General features: G+C 39.8%; 1 protein-coding gene across 1 annotated transcript in view; it reads left to right on the top strand.

Moving 5' to 3' along the window:
• The window catches only part of KCNH1 (potassium voltage-gated channel subfamily H member 1), a 187,412-nt gene that overhangs the window by 14,325 nt on the left and 150,118 nt on the right, over positions 1-22,969 (top strand). The window contains exons 4-5 of the mRNA XM_037405730.1: positions 9,795-9,923; positions 19,024-19,142. Of these exons, the coding sequence (XP_037261627.1) occupies positions 9,795-9,923; positions 19,024-19,142 (248 nt within the window). The remainder of the gene's footprint in view (positions 1-9,794; positions 9,924-19,023; positions 19,143-22,969) is intronic.

Genomic DNA, 22,969 nt, shown 5'->3' with positions numbered 1-22,969 from the left:
TTAATGTCACCTGAAATATAAGTACACTGAGGTCTTCAGCCTGGCCAAATGTTAAGCTGAAAGTCTACATTCTGTAACTTGTTTTGCTCTTAACAATTTTGCTTTCTAATCATGGAACTGGTAGTGTCTGTGTACAGGGGAGGGTACCTTGCAGAAGCATTCTGCTAGCAGCTTCTTCCCATTACACCTGTGATGATCATTTTGGTCAGTTCCACATTAGTGGGTATGGGGGGCTTCAAACACAAAATATAATGTAGGCTGGTATGATGTAATTTTTGACAGTTAACCTCTTTGCTGCTTTGTTTCTTGTTACAAAGACCAGTTTTCTGGGGAAAGGTTATCCAATCTATCTGTATGTGTGAACTATTGGTATTTCTGCAGAAATGACCAGCTAGTAGTGATGGAGTTTGGTGGGAGAACCACAGGCACTTCACAAAAGCTAAAATATAATACTTACTGATGGTAGTGCTTGATCAGTGCTTGATTGATGTTAGTTATTGATCAGTGGATGTGTGGAGCTGCTTGTTTTCTATCAGAATTAAGCTGGTCTTCTAAGAAGTGGTGGTGCAAAAGTACACGGAATAGTTTTTTGTTATTTTTTTAGAGAAGAAAAAAAAGTCCTTGAGAGATTTTCCCTTCATCTCTCTTCTAGTTGTTGTCTTCTCTTTTTAGCCTGTCCAAAGCATCATGACCTTTGACACGGTGCCATTGCTGAGGGCTCTTCGGGAGCACAGCTTTGCTGGTCCAATGCATTTGAAAAGTTATATGCACTATCTGAATGGCCTTGATTTGTGCTTCTTTCCTTCGAGTGTTACCTGCCTCCAATGTTTACCTATTTCTTAAAGCTGATTTCTGTTCCAAGCTCAGTTAGTGGCCGTAGGGACCATATGCAGCTCACATTTATGCATCCAAAGCCAAGTAAATAAGCTGCAGTCATGGGATCTAGGAGGCTCTGGAATTCTCTTAGTTAACAGTGATTTGGCACCAAGAGATTATGCAGCTAGTCTTCTTTCATTGCTGCAGCATATGGCCTGTAGTAGGGCCTGGGGCCTCTCTGTCTTTTATACAGAATTAAAGCAAGGTAACCATGGAGTGAGGAATGTCTCCTGCCCTGCTGTGCACTTCCCTGAGGAGAGGTGGCCTAGAACAAAGTCCAGCTGTGCAGAAGCTGTGTTGTGCAACATGCCAAAAAGCAGAGCTGTGATGGCTCTGGTGTGAGCACAGAGGGTCACAGGCATGGGAAAAAGGAAAGCACAGAGCTTGCTTTTAAGTTTAACAAAATGCAGTACTCTTCTTGTTTGTTAGATTTGTAGCCTTAGAGGTCCATTAACTACTGTTACAGAGACTGGCTAGTAACACTAGAGAGTTGTAACTAAAAAGTGCCAAAAAGGGGACACCCTGGAGCTTTTTCTCAGAATAAGCCACATTATAGAAAACAGTGTTGTTTACCAGTTACTTAGCATGTGCCTTTGTGGGCACCTTGCCTCTGCCTGCAACTATGGCAGTTGCCTGCTTGGGCAGTAAACATGATTGGTTTCAACCTGCTCTCATTTTGAAGGTTTTCGAAAGGACCCCAGATTTTGTTAGGCGTCTTTTTCCTGCTCTTTGTTTCTTTTTTTTTTTTCTTTTTTTTTTGTCTCTCTATTCTTCCCTCATTCAATTTTCTTCTTCAAATTAGCTTCTTCTTCAAATTAGCTCTACTTCAAATCAGAGAGGAAGTAGACTTTTATTGTTCTTTACCTGACCACTCCCACCCCATGAGCTAAGAGTCATAATAAATAGCAAGTTTTTCTTCCATTTTTGTGTTGTTCAATGATTGGTACGTTTTCCACAGCCTGCACATTTAACACACTTATAGCTGTTTTAACAATACAATTTCTATCCTTTTTTGGGGAAAAAAGGAAAACAAAGCAGGAGTTTCAAGTTAATTATGATGTTGCTAGTGCAGGTCAATCTTCATCTTGTATTTTTATGAGCAGCAGTCATCTCCCTCTTTCTCTGAGTAACAATTATGTCCTGATCTTCCACTAGACATGTCAACAATAGATTGAGACAATTACTAATGCTACTAGAAGTGATAGGGTTTTTTTGACACAGCGCTCTCCATGGTGGTGGTCCAGTGCTAGTCTTTACTTGGTTGTCTGTTAAGAATTCCCCATCCAGATGTTGATCGGTATAGTATATCCACCAGCCTCATTGAATTTCACAGTATCAACTCCAGAAACAACACAGGCTGTAATATTCAGAAGAATGATGATACAATTTTCTGCCTTTGTCATGTTTGCATGTATGGATATTGTCTTTACCCTGACCTCCTGTTTCTCTGTCCAGCTCTGCCCGCATCCAAAAGTGACTATCCTCCCTCTTTTCAGAACTTAAAGTTAAGGTTTGATAGAGATTTTTGATGGTTCCTTGGGCTAGGCCCTTGATTACTTAGCAGATATGTGATGATCATTGTTATTCTCTGGAATTTCTAATGCAGAGCTCCTTTAGGATAATTGGAAGCAATTGGAGCAAGCAGGTGCACAGCCACCAGATTTTTGTCATTGTTGCTCTGATCCTGTTACATTCCTGTTGCATTCAGTGGGAATTCATGGTCATACCTGGAAAGAGACAAAGTGAAAGCTTCCTTTAATCTGCACTGCAAAATGACAAGAGGCGGGTTGACAGTAATTTCATATGAGAGCTTCAGTGCCATTGTTTGATTAGATGTGAGCGTTCAGTGATGCTGGAAGTATTTTTTATTTTTATATAGGAAAATCAAAACATTACTAAGTCTCACTGAAATCAGTGGAGTTATGTTAACTTACACCAAGGAAGAATATGGCCTAATGTATTAGAAAATATTTTGTATCTAGTCTTAGTCATATCTTAGTTTATCTGAACTCATGCAGCTTAAGCATCTGACTTCTTATGAGACTTTGACAGATATTTGTTAGGTTCTTACACTTTACGGTCAGCCTCGTAAATTAAAATGGCTCAGTGAATTAAACTTGGAGTTACATTGCCTAGTTTTCCATCTACAGTATAGATCTGGGTTACAAGCAGTGCAAAAGCAGGCTTCTTCTAGATGCGCTTGCTTCCATTATTGCTGAAGTAAGCTTTTGTAAGAATATAAAATGGCACCTATTTGAAATCTAACCCCCTTTTCTATGCAGTACTTGATCTGCTTCAGTGTAAGAATATCTGAAGTGGGCTGGACTCTTCAAAACTAAAGTATATGAAGAGTTACAAAGAGTCTTCAGGTGTCCCCTGTCTGAGCAAAGACATTCCCATTGATTACAGTCTGCAACAGTACTGCAGAGAGTGATAAGACACCTTTTTATAATTTCTTTTTTCTCAGAGGTTTTCTACAGGTGGGGCCAGTGGAATGGCAACAGCCAAAGGGTATGCTGCAGGTAATTAGTTTGCACTCTACAAAGTGGCTTAGATAAGCAGTACCTCTCCTCTGAGTACATATATTATAGTGAGAGTCCCCAAGGCTGGGCTTCACTTTCAGTTTGTCCCAGGGTTCACTTCCCTGTTTTTCTGGGTGCTTGAATGTTGTACAGATTTAATACCATGAGTATTTGTGTGTGGATAGTTGTTTGTTGGATATTTTGTTAACACATATGCGCCCCCCCCCCCCATATTAGAAGGCTTTAAGATGTCAAAGAATGACAAATAAGCCCAAAGTAGTGATTTGGCAGATTCTACTTGTACTTATTTTTGGGACCAGTGCTTTCTACAGAGGTTAAAACTCAGACAAACAACCCTATCCTAATTTATAGAGAGCAAAATTCACTTCAGGGTGGTAGACCTGTGATAGCCCACCACTAGGGAGAGTTTCTCATAGCTGCTATTGGTTAAAATAATTTATATTAGTGTGTGCTGTGCCTCTAGTGTTTCCAGATGGAGACCTTTGCTAAACAAAATTGTTGCATAGGGCCAGAAGTAGGAAAGAATGAGGGTGTTGGAGTAATGTGGCGTGTATCCTCCTGAGCCTCCCATTGAAATCTAGCTCCATATTTGTCAAGCAGTATGCACACCAGCATCTCCTTTTCAGTGAAATCCATCTGCATGAGTTCAGTTGCTTTCAGCAAGGTCAAATCTAAGGGTTTTTGATTCATAAAACTGGTAATTCCATTGACCTTGTCAATTTCAAATATGTTGGCAACCAAGACCTGGTGTCATGTCCTCAAACATATACAGAACAGTAAGGCTTCCCAGTAGTAATCCTTAAATATTTTATCTGAGGTAAATGGAAAGAAGATTTCAAGTCTTCCCTGTGTCTCTCTGCCTTTCTTATACTCACTTTCTGTTCTTCAGAGAACCCAGGATTAGGTAAACCATATCAAGACTGCTGCAGTACAAGGGCATGTGCTGAACCTTTTTCTACAGTGTTGTTTCGGTGTCATAGGATAATCCCTGTGCACAGTGATTCCACCTTTGGGGACTGAAATTGATTTTCCTTGCCTTAGCATGTAAAGATTTGACCTTTAGAAGCATTAGCTGCCAGAGCATAGCAGCACCAGATGAGGAAGACATGAAGGTAACAGCTTTTAAAGTGCTGGAAATGTATTTTAAGGTCTATTAATGCTGGCATGGAGTGGTGAGCTACGTTGGTTTGTTCTCATTCAGTGCACACCCTGCTAGAAGGCAGAGTCTGTAGGAGGCTTTTGCTCTTTGTCTTGCATGGTCAAATGTCACAGGCTTCTCTGTGCTCCTAGTTAAAATCTGTGTGGATATCGTGGCTTGCCTAACTCTTTCTGATCACATCTCATCAGATGGTTTGCTAATTTGATATTGGACAAACTATTCAGTCTGTGTGTGACAGAGAGAAACTGTCACACTGAATACCTGGGCATAAGTGAAAGCCCGTGAGAGCTGACTGTAATGGTCACCCATGCTGTTTAGATAACTGAAGTCCTGTTGTTTGCATTGCTGCATGTGGGAATTAGTGGAGACACAGCACATGCTTCTATCCTTTTAATTTCCATACTGCTTGGCTGTTGACCTTCAGGACAATACCTGTCTGATGACTGATTGAGACGTTATCAGGTAACCAGAGGTTGTGCTGCTTTGAGGAAACTTGCCCCATTCAGTGAGGGCAGTTAAGATGTCAGCTGAATTGTCAAAACATGTTTTTTTCATTGTATTTATAAACAAATTTCATTTTACTTTGTGGAAACAAAACCTGTGTTGCAGTTTTATTTAAACAATTTACTTTTTGTAGTTTTGAAAAACAGCTGACCTCTTTGGTTAAGTGGTTCAAGGTATGAGGAAAGAGCGTATTTAGACAGTGATTTTGATTTTTGTTGTAGCCTGTTTTTTTTTGACAAGAGGCAAAACTGAAGGAGAGTTCATCACTATGCTTGAGGGGAGAAGCCAGAACAGACCTTTAATGTTTCGTTCACTTTGATATTATGAGAGTTTCTGAAGAACCTCAGCCAAAGTTAAATGGCTTGTTAAATGCTGGTGTTCCTGCTCAGCAAGTGGCCAAACATATCCCTGTTGAAATACACAGGACTAGAAAATAGGAGAGGGAAGAGACAGTAGTATTTGTGTAACAGGTAGGAAATTACATGGTGTGGAGATATTTACTGCGTGTTCATCTGGGGAAGACTTGGGACTTGGATCACAGCTCTTAAAATTGTCTTGCCTTTAAGGCAACACTGCAAGTACTGTGCTTAGGCCAGTGAAGACTATTAAGAGCTGCATCTGTGAATTCTGGGATTAGCTTTGGTACCGTGAGACAAGCTGGTCCTATAGCTACTGTCAGAAGTTCACTGTAGATATTCATATCTTCCCAGTTGTTCACACTGCTTCTCTACCAGCTTTGAAGTGACATTCCCCTTTTTAGCAGGGTTGGTCCTGTGTCATTAGAGAAACTCTGGATTCTTTCATTGTTGATTCCAAATCTAACAGAATGTGCTTACTTCTTTGTTTATGCATTGGCATTATCATTAAACTTCATTGGTGGGAGAGCTTGCCAGGACTGAACACCAAATGTAAATGGAAGTAGATGTATTGTTGGAAATACTGGTAAACAGTTTCTGCGTGGTGGGGAAGTTACTCTTGTTTTACTGTGAGAGCTCTGAAAGGTGCTTCAGTTTCACTGCCTGAATAACCCATAGGCTGAATCCGAAATTCACATTTTTTGTTAAAATGGCCTTGTTTGTGCCTTTTCCCAGTAGTGATTGTCTGGCTGAGCAGGGACATCCGCTTTGACACCAAGAGTGAGTGCTGCCTGTAGGAGGTTGAAATTGTAGTTTCCGACCTGATTTATAAGTGGTTTATACTTTAACCTTTCCTGTTTAATTGTTAAATAAACTGTTTAATGTTTAAAAAGTAAAATTCTTCTGATAATTAAACCAGTATGCAGGAAAAGCTGAGCACAGCCACATCTTGGCTGAGCCTTTCAGCATGTTCCCACAGTTCAGATCCCAGTTCTTCTATGAAATAAGCTTCTGGTTGCAGAGCACTGTGAGCAGTCACCTTATGATTGTATTTTTATATCCACTTGTCTCCTATTCACAAAAGAGACTGACGAGGTGGTGGGGAACATACTATGGGGAAAAATGCTGGATAATGTTGGGAAGACAGGTACATGGCCTGGCAGAATTTTCCATGTTCTTATTTCTGCTGTTACTGTGTGGATCCAAAACTGGAAGATGATTTATGCAGACCATATGTGCCACCTTGATTTTACATTCTGCTCTGGAATACACCTTGTTTGTGGTGCTCTGACACTCTGGAAATTACAAGGGTCCCCAAATAGTGACAGTCATCAAACACACCTACTTCTAGCTATCAAGAATATCTGGCTCTTTCTCTTTGGCTGTGGGGCACATCACTAAGATCTACACTTAGTTGTAGGTAAAACAGTATTTTGTTTTCCTTTTTACTATAAATAATGCAGCACAGGAGTGGGAATCAAAGGAGTCTGAAGGTAAGTGCTGATGTAAGCTTCTTGCCCTGCAGCAGCCTTCTACAGGTTATTGGGAAAAGTCCTTCCTCTTGCTACATTCAGAACATGTTAGAAAAATCTTGCAACAACATAGCATACCATAATCGGAAAGAGAAGATGACAGCATGCATCTGACAAATAGCCAGAGTAAGAGGGTGGGTTGCATCCTTTCTGTTTCTGTGATGTGTACAGCATCTTCAAAAGCACGGTAGTAAATTTTTATAGCTGTGAGAGGCAGAGATGAAGACGAATATGTAATTCTGCCTCAGTGCTATGAAGGTTAATATTATGAGCAGCCCATAGCAGAATGGCTGTAGCTTGAAGTAGCAAAACAATGCAAAGTGTTTTTGGGGAGGGGAAAAAAAGTCCCTAATCAAAAAAAAAACAAGTACATGTAGATGAAGATCAAAAAGCAAGGCTGTAGATGGTATTCTGGCTGATTAAAAAGTTGCAGTGTTAGTGAAAGGTGTTGAAGTGGGTAAAATAAAAAGCAATTAGTCACCAAGGAGCCTGTGGAAAAGCAAGATACAGATTTGATCAGCCTCAGAGTAGTTCACATGAGAAGATGGGAAAAACAAGTAGGCAAGAAGAAATGGAGATAGGCAATTTTAGGAGCTCCTGAGAAAGGGTAGTGTAAAGGGTCTTGAAAATTGCTGTTGGCTGCTTTGTGGCAGTGTCTTCTAAGCTCATTAGCAAGTTAGTGATGATTTTACTGGCACAGTTACCTTGCTGGATCTTTTCTTGCATTTTGCATGTTTTTTTCTCATACTTTATTGGAAGGGGTTGTTCAGGAATGCTAACTCTTAAAAAAAAAATAAAAATATATATATATTGATCCCTGAATACTTTCTGCCATGCAGGCATGCTCCAGAAATGGCCATCAGTGATTCCATCTGGATTTCTGTGTTTTTTGAGCAGAGGCCTCCATGCATCATATACCCTGCTGTTTATAGAGGTGGCTGTACATATGGCATGGAATCTCAGCCAGGGTTTGAAACTGCCTGTGCTATGCAGGAGAGCCTTAGGATTTGAACTTCATTTATGGAAGTTGTCCATGGGTCTTGGAAATGCCCTGGCTTTCTGTGGCCAGAAGAGATTGCTAAGCATAGAGGCTGGGAAACGGCCAGGTGAGGCACTGGTAGCAGCAGCCTCTGTTATATTAACATAGTTGGGAACACAGCTACCTTTGCTTGCTTTGCTGAACAGTAACTTGTCAACTACCTGAGGTTTCCTTGTGACCCGTTGACAGTTAGGAAGCACAAATGGCCCTTGTTATAACTAATTATTGCATGAAATATACCAGGTAGTATGCATGTCAAAATACTGAGCAATTCAGATGAAAAAGGATCTGATCTGTAGCCTTGAAGAGGGTCCTGTGATTGAGAAAGAAAAGAAATAGTCTTCTAAGATCACCACTCACTAAGATAAGATTTGTACATCTTATACTGACCCCTGATATGTAGACCCTTCTTTCCAAACACATCTCAGAAGAGACATGGAAGAGAAGTGTTGCTCATAGCAAGCAAGCCCGAATGCTTTTTTTTTGGCTCTTACTTCTTATGCCCACAAAAGCAATGGTGAGATTTTTGGTTGTGGTTGAGGGTGTAGGGACACTCTGAAAACTCATGTAAAAGCTCTCTGCAGGCCCAGGCCTGGTGACCCTGGAGTCTTCTGCTTGCCATGTATCTCATAGCTGGAGAAGGAGTCATCTTTTTATGACCAGGGTTAAGACTGCAGAGTAAAACCCAGTGCCTTCAAGGAGGCCACGTTAGGACATACAGGAGCCAACTGCTTTGTTCTGAGCCCTCCAATCAGCTTATATTCAAGTATCACTAAAATCAGTGTGGTGACTCCTGTGAAATAAGAGTGGTAGACACTGTCTTATTACATGAAACTTCATTGCTATCACGAGGGTCTTTTCAGCAGCCTCAGCAGAACTGTCAGAAACATAGAAAGGCAGGGCTGACTGACAGTTTCTCTCCTCAAGGTGATCTGTGTGAATACATGTCAAGGAAAATTGACAGCAGCATCTGGAGGGTCATTATCTGGGATCATCTTTTCCTGTGATGTGCAAGCTCTAATAGCTCAAGCAGTTTTCATTAGTCGTTTTTCTACTGCAGTAATTAGACAAGTTTTATGTAGTTTTATGTAGATAAGTTTTATGTAGTACAACTTAGTCCCATCCACAGCCCATGGTCTGGTTCTGATGGCTTGTTCTCTCCTGAATTCAGTGGAGTCTTGCTTTACACACAGCGAAAGTGAGCAGGGTCAGGACAAGGCAAGCTACAAGGCTGCTTGCAAAGGATTTCCCTTGCATGAGAGGAATTGCAGGTTTGACCAGAGCTCCCAGAGCCTGGCTCTTGAAGCTGGGCATAGGCTGATGTAGTTGTTAGGGGTTGGTGCTCCTTGTTTGTAAAGTATAAGTTCAACCAAACTGGTCATGCTCTTGAATCGAGACTCTGTATTATGGTCATGTTCTAGGCACAGTTGGCCTGTTTTCAAGTCCTGCACAGAACCAGCAAATGGGTGCGCACAACCATTGCATGTACATGGGACTTTTTCAGGAGATCACAAACCACTTTATAAGTTCAAGTATTCACTTTGTAGATGAAGCCCAGAAATAGTGACGGATTCCTGAAGACTAAAAAGCTAATGAGAGGCAGAGCAGCAAACTTAACTAACAGTCTTGTCAACTGCTTTGTCGTTTTTTCTAATAGGGGTTTGCAAAAGAACCCAACATTAAACTAACATTTACAGGTGGCTGATTTCGAAATGTAAACATCTAAACTAGCACATTCACTGTTCTGCCTACCATTGACCAACTTTTTGATATGTTTGTTTCCAGGAACACCTGTCTGGTTCTTTGTGAAAATTGCTCCAATTCGAAATGAGCAGGATAAAGTGGTTTTGTTTCTTTGCACTTTCAATGACATAACAGCTTTCAAGCAGCCCATTGAGGATGATTCATGTAAAGGTTTGTCTTTTTCACAATTATATATTTATGTTGCTTCTGTTTCTTTGCCCTGGTCTTGAAAGAACTGAAGTCCTTTAAATATCAAAGAATTAGATGTTAAAATAGTTTGTAGCTATGCCATTGGGGACTGCATTTGTGCAAGGAATGATTGCTGGTTTCTTAAGCAAATTGGCTCTAGCCTGCGCTGGAAAGGGTCATTGCTAATGAAACCCCCAAGTGCTTCGGGAAGCAGAGTTTACTCAGCAAATAGGTGCTGCTCTTCCTTGTAAATTCATTATTAATCCACACTCCAGAGTAGCCTTCAAGGAGTCACAATGTTGCTAAACAGCCTCTTTGATGTCAGAGAGAACTGCAGGGTCTTGGGCCCTGTACAAATTGTGCATGAAACTGAGGAATTAACCCTGTTTGGGTCTAGCAAAGATCTGAATAATTTCATTCTGCCTGACTTGATGTTACTTACCATTATTATGGTATTCCTTACATTAAAGTTCTGGACCAGTTTCCTTTAACACATGTGAAGAGATTCCCATCATCTTAAATTGAATCAGGTTTAAGCTGTCCTGGTGAGTGAAGTAGCATGACTGTGTTTTGCTGTTAACCCTTTGCTGAGTTACACCCTGGAAACCTGGAAACAAACTCAGCTAAGACAGCAGCATGAATTTGCACTTGGGTTAAGATCCTGTCAGAAACAAACCTTTTGTACCCATATGAAGAATTACAGAGACTGGTGTCCTCTGAGGTAAAAAAAGACGTAAGTTCTCCTGTTGTTTGCATTTTTGTAGTATTTAATAATATTTGTAGTATTAAATTAAACAGGAAACTTACTGTGAAGGTGAACTGATTTACATTTATGCTTGAAATGTTATTCTTTAAAAACATAATTTCTCAAAGTGGAAACACCTGCTACCATGAAAAATGAAGTACAGTCTTGACAAACATACCTTCTTCCAGGCTATGTGGGTTATTTTTTTTTCTCTTTTTAATGCTATTTGTTTGGTTCTTCATTGCTTTAATTAAACTAAAAAATTATGTCTTGTGAGAAAGGTTGGGTTTACAGTATTTCCCACCATGCACCCCCCACTTAGTAGTCTTCATTGTATCCTGATGGGGACTGACAGCAAAGATAAATCAGCATGATGCAGTAAAGCTGCCTATGGTTTATTTGCTGGGACAGAAGGCCCTTGCTTCATTTAGTCAGTTGTCAAGCAGAAATTTCATTCAGGGGTGGTAGCTGTGTCTTTTCTCTTTGCTTTCACAGGAGATCCTTAATGTGATAGTGATATGCGCTCTTGTGCAAAGAGTTTTTCCTTCACTTTCAACACAAGGAAACACTGTAAATTTTTTGTTTTCAAGAGACATATGTTGGAGGAAGGGAATGCTAATTTTTTTTTTTAAATCTCCTTTGGGTCTTGAAATCATGCCGTTCTTACAGTGATTGTGCTAATTCTTAGCAGTTCCATATCTAAAGCAATATAAGCCCTAAACCTACACCTAAGTGTACCAACTTGCAGAGGAGTTAAGATGATAAGCAAAATTTCTTCATCTGGCCCATGGAAACTGGCTAAGTGACTAACAGAAGTTGCAGACAGAACTGAATGTATTATTTAGAGGCCACGGATTCATAGCTCTGTACTCCTTCCCTGAGTGCTATGTCTTTATGTACAGAAGGGTTCATGCACTAAATGAGTCTTCCAAATATTGTTTCTGAATCTCCTAAAATTAATGAATTTGCACCAGTTTCATGCTGGTAGAGAGTTCTCTGTTGCTGTATACACAAATCAAACACAATATAAATGAAACTGCACATTCTGTTCTAAACCTCAATTTATCCTCAATACCTTTCTTCTATAAATTACTTGCTACAGACTAGCTTTGGAATTTTCTTGCATGCATCTCAGGAGATGATACTGTACAGTCATCTGATGGCTAGATCAGGAATTTCTTGCAAAAGAGCCAAGTTGTCGAAGAATTTTACATGCATGACTATGTCTTTAATATTAGATCTCATTGTGCAACAGTATTTACCACGAGGGGGGAAAAAGGCAGGTATGGAGTGTCAAACAATTGTCTGTAGTGGGCTCTAGGATTCATGGAGGGGAAAAACATTGTTGGAAGATCTTAAAGAAGGTAACATTGTATTAGCTTCTAAGAATCAGTGCTTTTACAGACCTGAGCTTTGAACAGGGCATATTCTTTGTGCTATGTGCAACATTACATAGGAATTTTGTAACATGCTTTTGAAGGATAGCATTTTCATAGAAATGTTTCTCATATTCTAAACCCAAATGAACTCCCAATCTGAAAATCTAAAACTGTGAACATAGATGTATTGTTTAATTGAAACAACTGAAAACTGATAGCTAAATTGATTTATTTTTCCTTTTTCACCTTCAGCTGTTATCAACTATTTTTGTTTTACTGTATTTATATGTGAAATGTTTCCTGTGCATATGACTACTTAATATGTACTAGGCTGCCTGCAAATGCAGATATTTTATTAACATACATGCTATTTGCATAGTTGAAGAGTAGCATAGCATAAAGTATTTAAGTTATTCAAAATCAGTGCCTGTGTGTCTATGTAGAGAAATACATTATGTAGTACAAGAACATGATCAATTTAAAGAGCAACTAATCTGTCAGGCTAAACCTGCCTAGCTGCGGTATATCTTAGTTTCCTATCACATGCTGGCAATTTGAAGCATGATTGTTCAGCTGCAAATGATGTAGTGACTCCATGAATGAAAAGTGTTGAGCTCTAATGGCAGGTGTTTGACTTGTACACAAAAATGAATAGGCATCTTTTATCCAAAGGTGACTTATTGATACAGGAGGTCCCAGTACCATTTTTCATTCTTAATATTTTTTTTATTGATAATATCAGACATTGGAAGAGATGAAACAAAATAATTCTAAAGTCATGTAAAAATAACTTCTGATTGTAGTCTTTGTTAATTGATTCAGATAATTTAGGAGATGTTTATTTTATGACTGCCATAGAAGCTAAGTAAATTTGCTTTTAAACGCAGCAACTTTAAAAATAGTGCATTCTAAATAAAACAACTTAAAAATAGTTTGTCAGTGATTGTGATGATATAATATTTTTAAACAGCCTCTTTCCATTCTTCCCCGTATGCTTGCCCCTTTAAAAAAAATCAGGAAAAAATAGGTTTACTTGAGTAGAAGTAGGAAAAATCAAGCTATAGCAGAGCTAAATTTGGCTTGTGAAGTGATAGGTCACCTTCTTAGCTGAATTTTAGAGTAATGCTATATTTGGAATTCATGCATTTTGTCTGTATATGTCTTTTTTTGGTTTGAGCTCTAACACAGCCAGTATGAAATGTTTGAGAATAGTGTATAAAGTGAAGTGCATCACTTTATGAAAACAATTTATGCAGACAAATACAATCTGTGCCTGCACTCTGATTAGCTAGTAAGAAGTTTCCTTGAACAGCTTTTGCATGTAAGAATACAATTTGAACATATTCAGATGCATCTATGCTGCTTTATAGAAGTTTGAAATTATGCTTTGGATCCTAATTTTTGCTTTTGATACTTTTTTTTTTTTTTAAATACAAAAAGGTGATTAAATTCAACTTCACTGAATCATATAGGAGAATAGTTTTTAGCCTCCTAGCTATTGTAACTTCCTGTGCTTTGTAGCAATCATCTGCAGAAGAAGCTTTATTTCATTTTGTGGCTAAGCTGTCCTTTGTGTCACAAGCAGGGCTACACAAAAAATACAGTATTTTGATTGCCTCCATCTTAATTCAGAGAAAACTCCAAATGTTTCCTTTTTTCCTTTTTTTTAAATTTTATTTTTTTCATGTTGCTGCTGTCTGATTTTTTGTTGTTTTTAAAGATGTATTTATATAAGCAGAGCCAGTGTTTGAAATATTTTGATTAAGTTATACTCTACTTTCATCTAGATGAAATGTTTTCTTAAAAAAGGAAACAAATGAAAGGGAAGTGGTGAGTATATTATGAAACTTTGGTATGCTTTCCCAGTCCAGATGGAAAAATAAGACAGTTTTAGTCATGAAGTTTCAAAGGCAAGAAGCATTAAGTCTGCAGAGAGGCATGATGAATGTAAGCAGGAATCTTTGATGTGCAAGAAAACAAAGGTGGTTTGAGTGGAGGCAAGAACTACTAGAATCCTGATTTACTCACATTTACACAGTTCTATGTGAACACAAGACCCATGAACAAATGAGCTTATTCTCTAACAAGCAACGGCTCCTTGTTCTAACTCTAGGGATTTCGTACGTCATGGAACAGCAACTTGGTAACAAGGGTTGTGTAACTGCCACGCTTCCTAATGTTTGAATTTGAGTCATCATGATCAAATTGAGGAGAGTGGTAGGAAACAACTACCTACAAATCAATAATAAATGTTGTTGTGGATTGAGTATCAACAGATCATGCTCACCTCAAAATACCGAAAATTGGTTTCTTCAACTTAAGGGCACTGTTAAATGAAGCTTCATCCCTTAAAGAAGAGAAATCTTGATGAGTTAAACATCACATCACAAAGATTTATTTCAATGCCACATTTTCCCATGAAACAAAGCCCAGGGGACAGCTTTTGTCCCTGTTCTAGGCATCTTGTCTTCTTGGGTGTTTATAAGAGCAGTTTCTATTCAGTTTTTTGCACTTAAATGATGGAAAACTGAAAGAGCATCATGGAATGCAGGACTCTGAAATCACTGCTTTTAATCTTGAAGGCTCTTCATTGTTTTGAAACTGAAGATGTTTTAGTGCCATCTCATTGCTTTGTCCCTGCATGATGCTTTATGCAGAACTGAAAAAGGAGACCAAACAATGATAAAAATGGGTTAGAATCAAAGACAGAGGCACAGGCAAGCACAACCATGGGACTGACATCTAGCTTTGTTTGGTTCCTGAATTCCAGGCTTCTTCTTGTCTTCTCTGCTATGTGAGCTCTTGTCTGTTTGAGGAATATATACATCTATAAAAGAATCACCTAGGGTCATTAGGTTTCAATTTAATTTGTATCTTCTCTGTTTCTAGAGGAAAAGAATGGATGTAGGGATATAGATATTGCTTGAATTGAAAGAGAACTCTTAATCCATATCATCTGGTCCCCCTGTCCTAGCAGGACTAACATGAATATATTCTTACACCATTCTGAAACCTACTTTCTTGTCTGGGAAAGCTCCACCTTCCTATAATCAGCTCCATGGTCGCTAGGTTTTAATGTTTATGTTCTGTTCTGTGGCTTAAATTCCTTATTTGACCTGTCTTCACTGAATTAAATATCTGACTTGCAGTAGGCTCTGTCTGTCCTTAGGCTTCTGGAAAAAAAATTGCAATAAAATCAACAAATACTGCTGTCTTTTCAAGCAGTATTGGAGAAGTTATCATTCAATAGGATTAGTAATGGCATTCTCTGTCATTTTCATTTTCCTATGCCACAATCTGCAGGTCTACTATAATTATACTTTGAAGTGCCCATATTTTTATCTTCCTTCAATAATAATAATAATAAAGGCAATATAGGGAGGAGCGTGTTTTATCCTAAAGATGAAATTCATACACCTGGGACATTTGCATGGTGTTTCAGTGCCTGGTTTCAGACATATCATCACACAGTGGCATGTGCATCTCCAAGCTGGGCTCCCATGTGCTATACCCAACGTAGGGAGAGAGTTAGGGTATGTACTCTCAGCCTGCCACTTTCAGATCAGCACTGGTTCAGAAAGCGAGCTAAAAAGTCTCTTGCCTGCAACAGTGCTATTTTTTTCTGATGAGAGTTTGGAATATATGGTGAGAGATCTAATGTTCATGGGAACAGTTCTTTGGTGCACCATTTAGGCACACACAAATGAGATTTGCAGCATGTAGGGCTGGGGAGGTGCTCATGAGGGATGCTGAGGATAGAGGAATGGGTTAAGCTTTACCTTCCAAAAGGAGATGACTCTTGGGAAGAGGGGGAGGTACCCAGAGTAGCTCAGCCTTCATAGCCACAAATCATGCCACAGTTTGGCAGTGCTTTTGTGCAAGAAGGCTCAGGTGAGGTGCTCCATTTCCCCCCGCGCTGTTTGTGTGTGAATAGCCTTATTCTTAGAAAACTCGTTGACAGGAAGAAAAACCACACTGAAAGTTTGCCCTCAGATTTTGAGCCAAATTTTGAATCTTGCAGGAATACGCCCTACCCATCAGTCTGTTTCGATGTTAGTTAGTAAAAGGGGGTGTCTATGTCAGCTGGCATTAAAATCATTATGTGTCCGGTGAGGGAGGCGGGTTTCGAGTTCCCCCGTGGAGCTGGAGCTCCGAGGGTTTGCTTGGCCGTCAGGGCTGCAGCGGCGCGGCTGCGCTTCAGCACCATGGCCAGCACCCGGCGCGCCGCCCGCCGCCGTTGTGTCACCTGGGAGCGACTCCCGGCCGGCCGGGACAGGGGCCCGCAGGGTCGGGGCAAGCCCAAACACGGATACAGGCTGGGCAGAGAAGGGGCTCAGAACAGCCCTGAGGAGGACTCGGGGGTGTTGCTCGACATAGGCCAGCAACGTGTGTTTGGAGCCCAGAAAGCCAGCCGTGGCCTGGGCTCCATCAAAAGAAGTGTGGCCAGCAGGTCGAGGCAGGTGAATGTCCTCCTCTGCTCTCGTGAGACCCCGCCTGGGGTGCTGCGTTCAGCTCTGAGGCTCCCAACATACTGACATGGACCTGTTGGAGCAAGTCCTGTGGAGGACCGCAAAGATGATCAGAGGGCTGGAGCACCTGTCCTGTGAAGGCAGGCTGAGAGAGTTGGGGTTGTTCGGCCTGGAGAAGGCTTTGGAGAGACCTTTCAGCAGCTTTCCAGTACCTAAAGGGGCCTACAGGAAAGCTAGGGAGGGGCTTTTTACAAGGGCATGCTATGATAGGACAAGGTGGAATGGCTTCAAACTGAAAAAGGGTGGATTTAGATTAGATATAAGGAGGAAATTCTTCACTATGAGGGTGGTGAGGCACAGGAGCACATTGCCCTGAGAAGTTGTGGATGCCCCATCTCTGAAAGTGTTTAAGTGTTGGACGGGGCTTTGAGCAGCCTGGTCTAGTGGAAGATGTCCCTGCCCATGGCAGGTGGGGTGGAACTAGATGATCTTTAAGGTCCCTTCCAACCCAAACCATTCTAGGATTTACCTTTCTGAAAATACACAGGTGCTGGCAGCCTTCTCCTGTGGTCCTTCAAAACAGGCAGAAAACATAGTAGTGCTGGCACATAAGTTCTGTGAAAGCAAAGTTTTAGGCTGGTGGAAATCACTGGAACTGTGTTGGCTGTGAAAAGACTGGTTTGGTTTATATCAGCTGAAGATTGGCCTTTAAAAATGGTTTCTCTTGGCTTTACTGGGAAGGCAGTAAGGCTTTCAAGCCCTAGCTTATCAATTATAGTTGGATTTCTTCATGTACAGTAGAGAAATAATATTCTTTATAAATGTATCTTTAAAAAAAACCAAAACCATCAAAACCCACCACCTTCCTTGGAAATGTGTTGTGAGAAATCAAATGCTTCGGGTCAGGTTTGTAACAAACTGACCTCACTTGAGGTTCTGTCATGTTCATTTATTTCTCTGAGAAACAGTCCTTTAGTATAGTAGCTAATCTTACATGGGTTTGTCAGGAAAAATCTGGCTTCCTGGATGGAAATCATTCAGTTTACTTGTTGCTGAATACTGCCCACAAGTGTTGGCTAATTCTACTCAACTTGTCTATTAAATTACTGGTGACAGACTTGCTTTAAAACATGCTTTAAGGCATAAGAAAATACTCAATTTTATTCTTGGTTGTGAAAAGGTCTTGATGAATTTTGTCCTTCTCTTTAACAAATGCACCATTTTGCATATTTGTATAGGAGAAAATGCTAAGCGCTTTTCAGGTCTGCCCTGGAAGATCTTGTTCAATACTGGATCCATGTAATTTGCTTATTTTTTGTGCCCACCTCTCAAATTACCAAATATGTTCCTGCACTCTATCAAAGTGAGATGTTGAGCAAGGATGTGTTCAAAGTACTGGGCAGTATTTTAACCACTCATATTCCTCTTCTTGTTATGGATCACTTGCAGGCTAATCTTTGGACTGGTTTTTAAAAACAGTCACTGCTAAAAGTATCACCATTCCTTTTGGTGATAAAACCATAATGTGGAGGGAACTTTTTCCAGAACCAGGTTCTTATTAAGAACTGAATCTGCAAAGTGCTGAGCATGGTCAGTTGGAGCAGGAGGTGAGACTGCTCAACAGTTCACAGGTGGTGGTAGCATTTTTCAAAATTGGGACTAAATGCACTGATACTTTCAGAGGACCAGAAATATCCAGATGTATACTCTGCCTGACTTCCTGTTATGGCAACGTACTGCTCATAAGGTTATAGTTGTGACTAGCTCTTGTGACTGTCATTCAACGTTTTCTACTCTGAAAGACATTTGAAATGACTGTAAAAAATATTCTGAATTAAAATGCAGCATATGACTTCTCTGCCAGAAGCTGTTAAATGTTTTATTAGAGTTTGAGAAAATCTATTTGTATGTTTCTGCCTTCTGTTTAGAGAGGATAAAATTAATGATTTTGTTTTGCTTTGTCTGCTCTGCTTTTTATTATTTTATGTATATTTCTTTGCTAACACCAGATCTATGCTTGATAAATCTGAGGCCAGATTCACTTCTGTTACAGGCAACTGTAATTTTCATTCTGCATGATCTCAGTCTTACATCTTGATTAATCTGGAGGGTCTTCTGAAGTGCTGTGAGATCCAAATCTCATTGGATTTAATAGAATATTATTGTAAAGTGGACATTTATCTGTACAAAAGATGCAGTTCATCTAACAGCACTCTTGTACAGCTATTGAACACAAAGTCACTGCAGTCATGGGTTTTGTTACTTTACCACCCTGGCACGTATTTTGTGAGTTGCTTTTATATGGTAGTTGGTTAAATTATACTCCCTTGTGGCCAGCATTGAAGGAGATTGCTCTGTCTTAACTGTTTTGTTGTGTGTGTGGGGTTTTTTTTGTGGTTTTTTTTTTTTTTTTATGTTTATGAGGGGCTGTATGTGGTACACTTGCAGCTTTTTTTGGTAATGTATATAATTTTGCATGTTTTCTCAAGGTTGGGGAAAGTTTGCTCGCTTGACCCGTGCCCTCACAAGCAGCCGAGGTGTGCTGCAGCAGCTTGCTCCCAGCGTGCAGAAAGGAGAGAACGTTCACAAGCATTCGCGACTTGCTGAGGTAACGTTTTCTTTCCCTGAGAGGCCATAAAGAAATGTTTTTAGACTTTGTGGGTATGTTGCCTCTGCGTAAGCCAAGCACTGTCTTTCCCTTGCCCTGGGAATATGAACCCTGATGGCAGGCATGGGAGCTCAGAAAATGGCACATATGCTGTGAAATGTGTCTCGTGACAATGGAATGGGAACAGGTGTCCAAAACACTTCAAGTAACCTAATTGCAGTGTTGTGTTCCATATCTCAGCCAAGTTTTATAATGGCATTATTATTAAAGTAATACTTTCTTGTTTAGTTTCCATTCTTTTGAAGATCTCAGTGTTAGTAGGATCTTGGACTATTCACATGTATAAAATTGCAGGCTAGTACAGAAGGAAATTCTGGAGAATCCTTGGCACTGGTTCTCTGCATTTGTGTCTAGTTCCTTTTCAGTGGGATCCCAGTCCTGCTTTAAAACCTGGTTAAAACATACTTTTGAATTACTGGTTTTATGGACAGAACAGCTATGAGATGCCACAAGCAATGCTGCAGACAGATTAGGAAAACGAAACCTTATGATTAAGTAGACTCTCAAAGTTTTGAGAAAAGCTCCAGGCAGAGAAGGCTCCTTGAAGTACTTAGGGTTTTAGGGCTTTCACCACGAGGGGGAGAGACACTCCTGTTTCCTCTAGCTGTCTCCTGGGCCAGTAGCTGGGTCTCCCTGGCATAAAAATAGCTTAAGGAAAGTCTTGATGTGGTGTTAATGACAGCATGGCCAATGTAACACGTCACTGCTGTTTTCCCTTTTGCTGTGAATGCCGTGGCAGCAACAGCTGTGACTCTTGTTGAGAATTTTTAATCTTCCTGTGTAGCTGGAGTTATAAACTATTGATGGGTTCCATGGAGTCTCCATATAGGCAGTTAATTTTGCCCTGTATACATCTTAGTTTCTATGCAAAATAAATAGTGCCTGCCCAGGGCTGTACTATTGTCACGTGACGATGAAATTCCCATGAGCAGGAGCTTGCCTGTTCAGTACTTAGTACAGGTGCACTCAAGAATGGAAAACTGTTTTCTGTTGGAAGTACAGAAGTAACATAGATCATACTAGCACAGGGGAGGGGCAGACATTCACGTGGACATTATACTGTAGGAATACCATGGGATTATCATACGTTCACCCTGAGGTTGCTTTACAGTCCTGGAATTTGGAATAGTCTCCCTCCTAATCCTATTCAACTCTTGGCATCAACTAATCCTTCTTTCTCTTTAGATGACTACCCTTGAGTTTTACTTCATGCTAAAATGTAGGCAGTGGAATGTAAGGCAAATGGTCTGAGGTTATTCTGTTTGGCTCAGTGAACCTCAGTCTGCACCTAAGTGACTATACATTACTGAAACTTCTTGCAAACCAATGTGCTCAACAAGTCTTTGCAAGTATTCTAACTGGCACAGCCAGCTGATTCATTACAAATAATAAAGGGCAAGTGTATAGTTTACATGTCTGAAATGAGTTTCATTAATTGCCGACTGAATATTGCAGTCATTATTTTAAAAAGAACATTAGCCCCAAGATGTTAGGTACCTTGTATATCTGCTGTAATTCCACTTAAGTCAATAGAACTACACTGGAGAAAAGCAGAGTGCAGATAATCATATAGACAAGCCCACTTTTCTTCCTTTGAAGACATGGGGTGCCAGGCTTCTTATTCTAGAAAGATCTCTTGATAATATTGAACATGGGATCTTCTAATTCCCTGTTGTATTTTCAAATCTTTTTCCTTTCTCCCACTTCGTTTCTGTGGTAGCCTACTTAAAATCTTAAGTTCAAATTAAAATTTGTTCTTTGTCTTTTCCTACTCACTATGGCATTTCACATCAATCTTGTTTGCTTGAGAAGGCTCTTCATTTATTGGAATGTTACTTGTGTTGCTCTTGATTCTTTATTGCTTACATTTTTGAGTATCTGAGGAGCCAGTTTTGTCCTAGAACCCGAGTGGGGCAAAGTGTTGTACAAATACAAATCAGAATCCTGCCACAAAACCTTACGATTTCTTTTCTCATTTATGAAATATTAGTTTAAGAAAGGTGTTAGTGACAAACTACTTGTTTTATCACAGGCCATAGATAATACAAGCAGTGAGGGTTAAGCCTCAATCTCTGACTTTTGCTGGTATGTGTAGGTTTGGGGTTTTTTTAGCTTGACTTCTCTAATGGCAGTCATGTAACTCTGAGGAGTACATTTTGCAATATGAGTGTAAAATAGTTGATACACTTCTGTGGCTTTATCACCAAGGAGCTGATTGTAGGAACCTTTCTTCCTGGTTGCTGCATAGTACACGTCGTCTGCAGCTATGGTGTTAGCTAATGTATTCTGTATATTTACCAGGCAGTTCTGGGTAAACAAGATTGTGTTGTAATTCAGAAAAATGCAATAGCTATGAGAAATAAAAGCAGAAAAATTATAATGGTGCTTAGTAGCGCAGCTTAATAATGGAACTTCTGCCACTTTTTTTTTTGTTTTTTTTTAGACCTTGTTTACCAGGGACTTATAACTGCTATTTAAATGTACTTCAAGTTGAGGCTTAGCACCTAGCCCTTGGCTGGGGAGCAATTTGTGTGGGTGTCTGTGAAAATAAAAGTAAGGGAGAGTGTGAGAAAGGAAATATGTGCAGCTGAAAAAACAAAAGGGAGAGATTAAGCTGAAAATGAATGATTGTTTGTGTGTTGGTGGTTTTTTCTTTGGGTTCCCCCCCCCCCGCCCCCAGGCAAACAGTCTTAAAAATAAATAAATCATTGTAACCACTTGTTGATGGACATTTGTAAGGCCTGACTGGTAATATATTTACCATTTTAAAAAAAAATCTAGAATAACTTTTTTTAAAATTTTGTTATGTTAAAAGAATTGAACACAGCCTTGTGAAACATGATGAATTTTATCATTTCTGCTCTTGAAATAATATTCTCTGGCTTTAGAGAGCTATTAAAGCATCATGCATCATTACCACAAATAATAAACACATATAATACAACTGTAGTGGCTGATGAATCATAAGTAATTGGAATAATACTTTTATTAATAACTTTCTGAAACAAATATTTTTTTTAGTATGGTGTAACTGCATGACAGGGAAGAAATATTCCAAAACCAGGGCTCTTTCACTTACTTAGAAAATGATAGTAATGAAATACTTGTTCAGTGCACATGAGCAGAAGCTCAGCATATCAATTTATATCGTTGTGTACACTTTCTTCACGATTACTTTTATATTAATATTTTGGTGTTACCCATCCACCCCCACGCCCTTTCCAGAAGTATCTTTTACAAGCAGTTTGAATCTAGTTAGTTCATGTGGGTGGGTAACCACACCTGACTGCTTCAGCAAATGTGTCTCAGGTTGGCACTACTCTCCCGTGAAGCTGGAGTGCAGCAAGAGCACTTTGGAATAGGGCTGAAGGTACTCTTTGCGTCTGCCTGGCTTTGCTACATGGTGCAGAGAGAGTGGGATTTATAGCTCCTAATCTCCAGATGACTCAGGGGTGGTGTGTGTGTCTGGAAAGATGGTAAAGAAATAGACTTTTCTAACGGCAATGACTGTGTGTGGCCCTTGGTGTGAAAACTGGAGAAAAAGAGTTCTCTTAACTTCAGTGCAGCAACCTGACAAAACCTAGATCTTTAGCACTAAGCTCTGTGGACCTCACTCCATTATTTCTGCACAGTGCTGAGCTCTCTTGTTGTATGTAATACTAAAAGCACATGCTTGTTCTCGGAGATAATTAAGCTTTGTTATAGGATTTTTTTTCCTGTTCCTTCAATGAAAAGAAGAATTTGGTGCCTTTGAAAGCTTTTAGCTG

Source organism: Falco rusticolus, chromosome 12, assembly GCF_015220075.1.
Source record: "Falco rusticolus isolate bFalRus1 chromosome 12, bFalRus1.pri, whole genome shotgun sequence".
NCBI classification, from domain to species: domain Eukaryota; kingdom Metazoa; phylum Chordata; class Aves; order Falconiformes; family Falconidae; genus Falco; species Falco rusticolus.
Note: the sequence above shows the minus strand (reverse complement) of the source record. Positions and strands in the feature narration are given on the sequence as shown.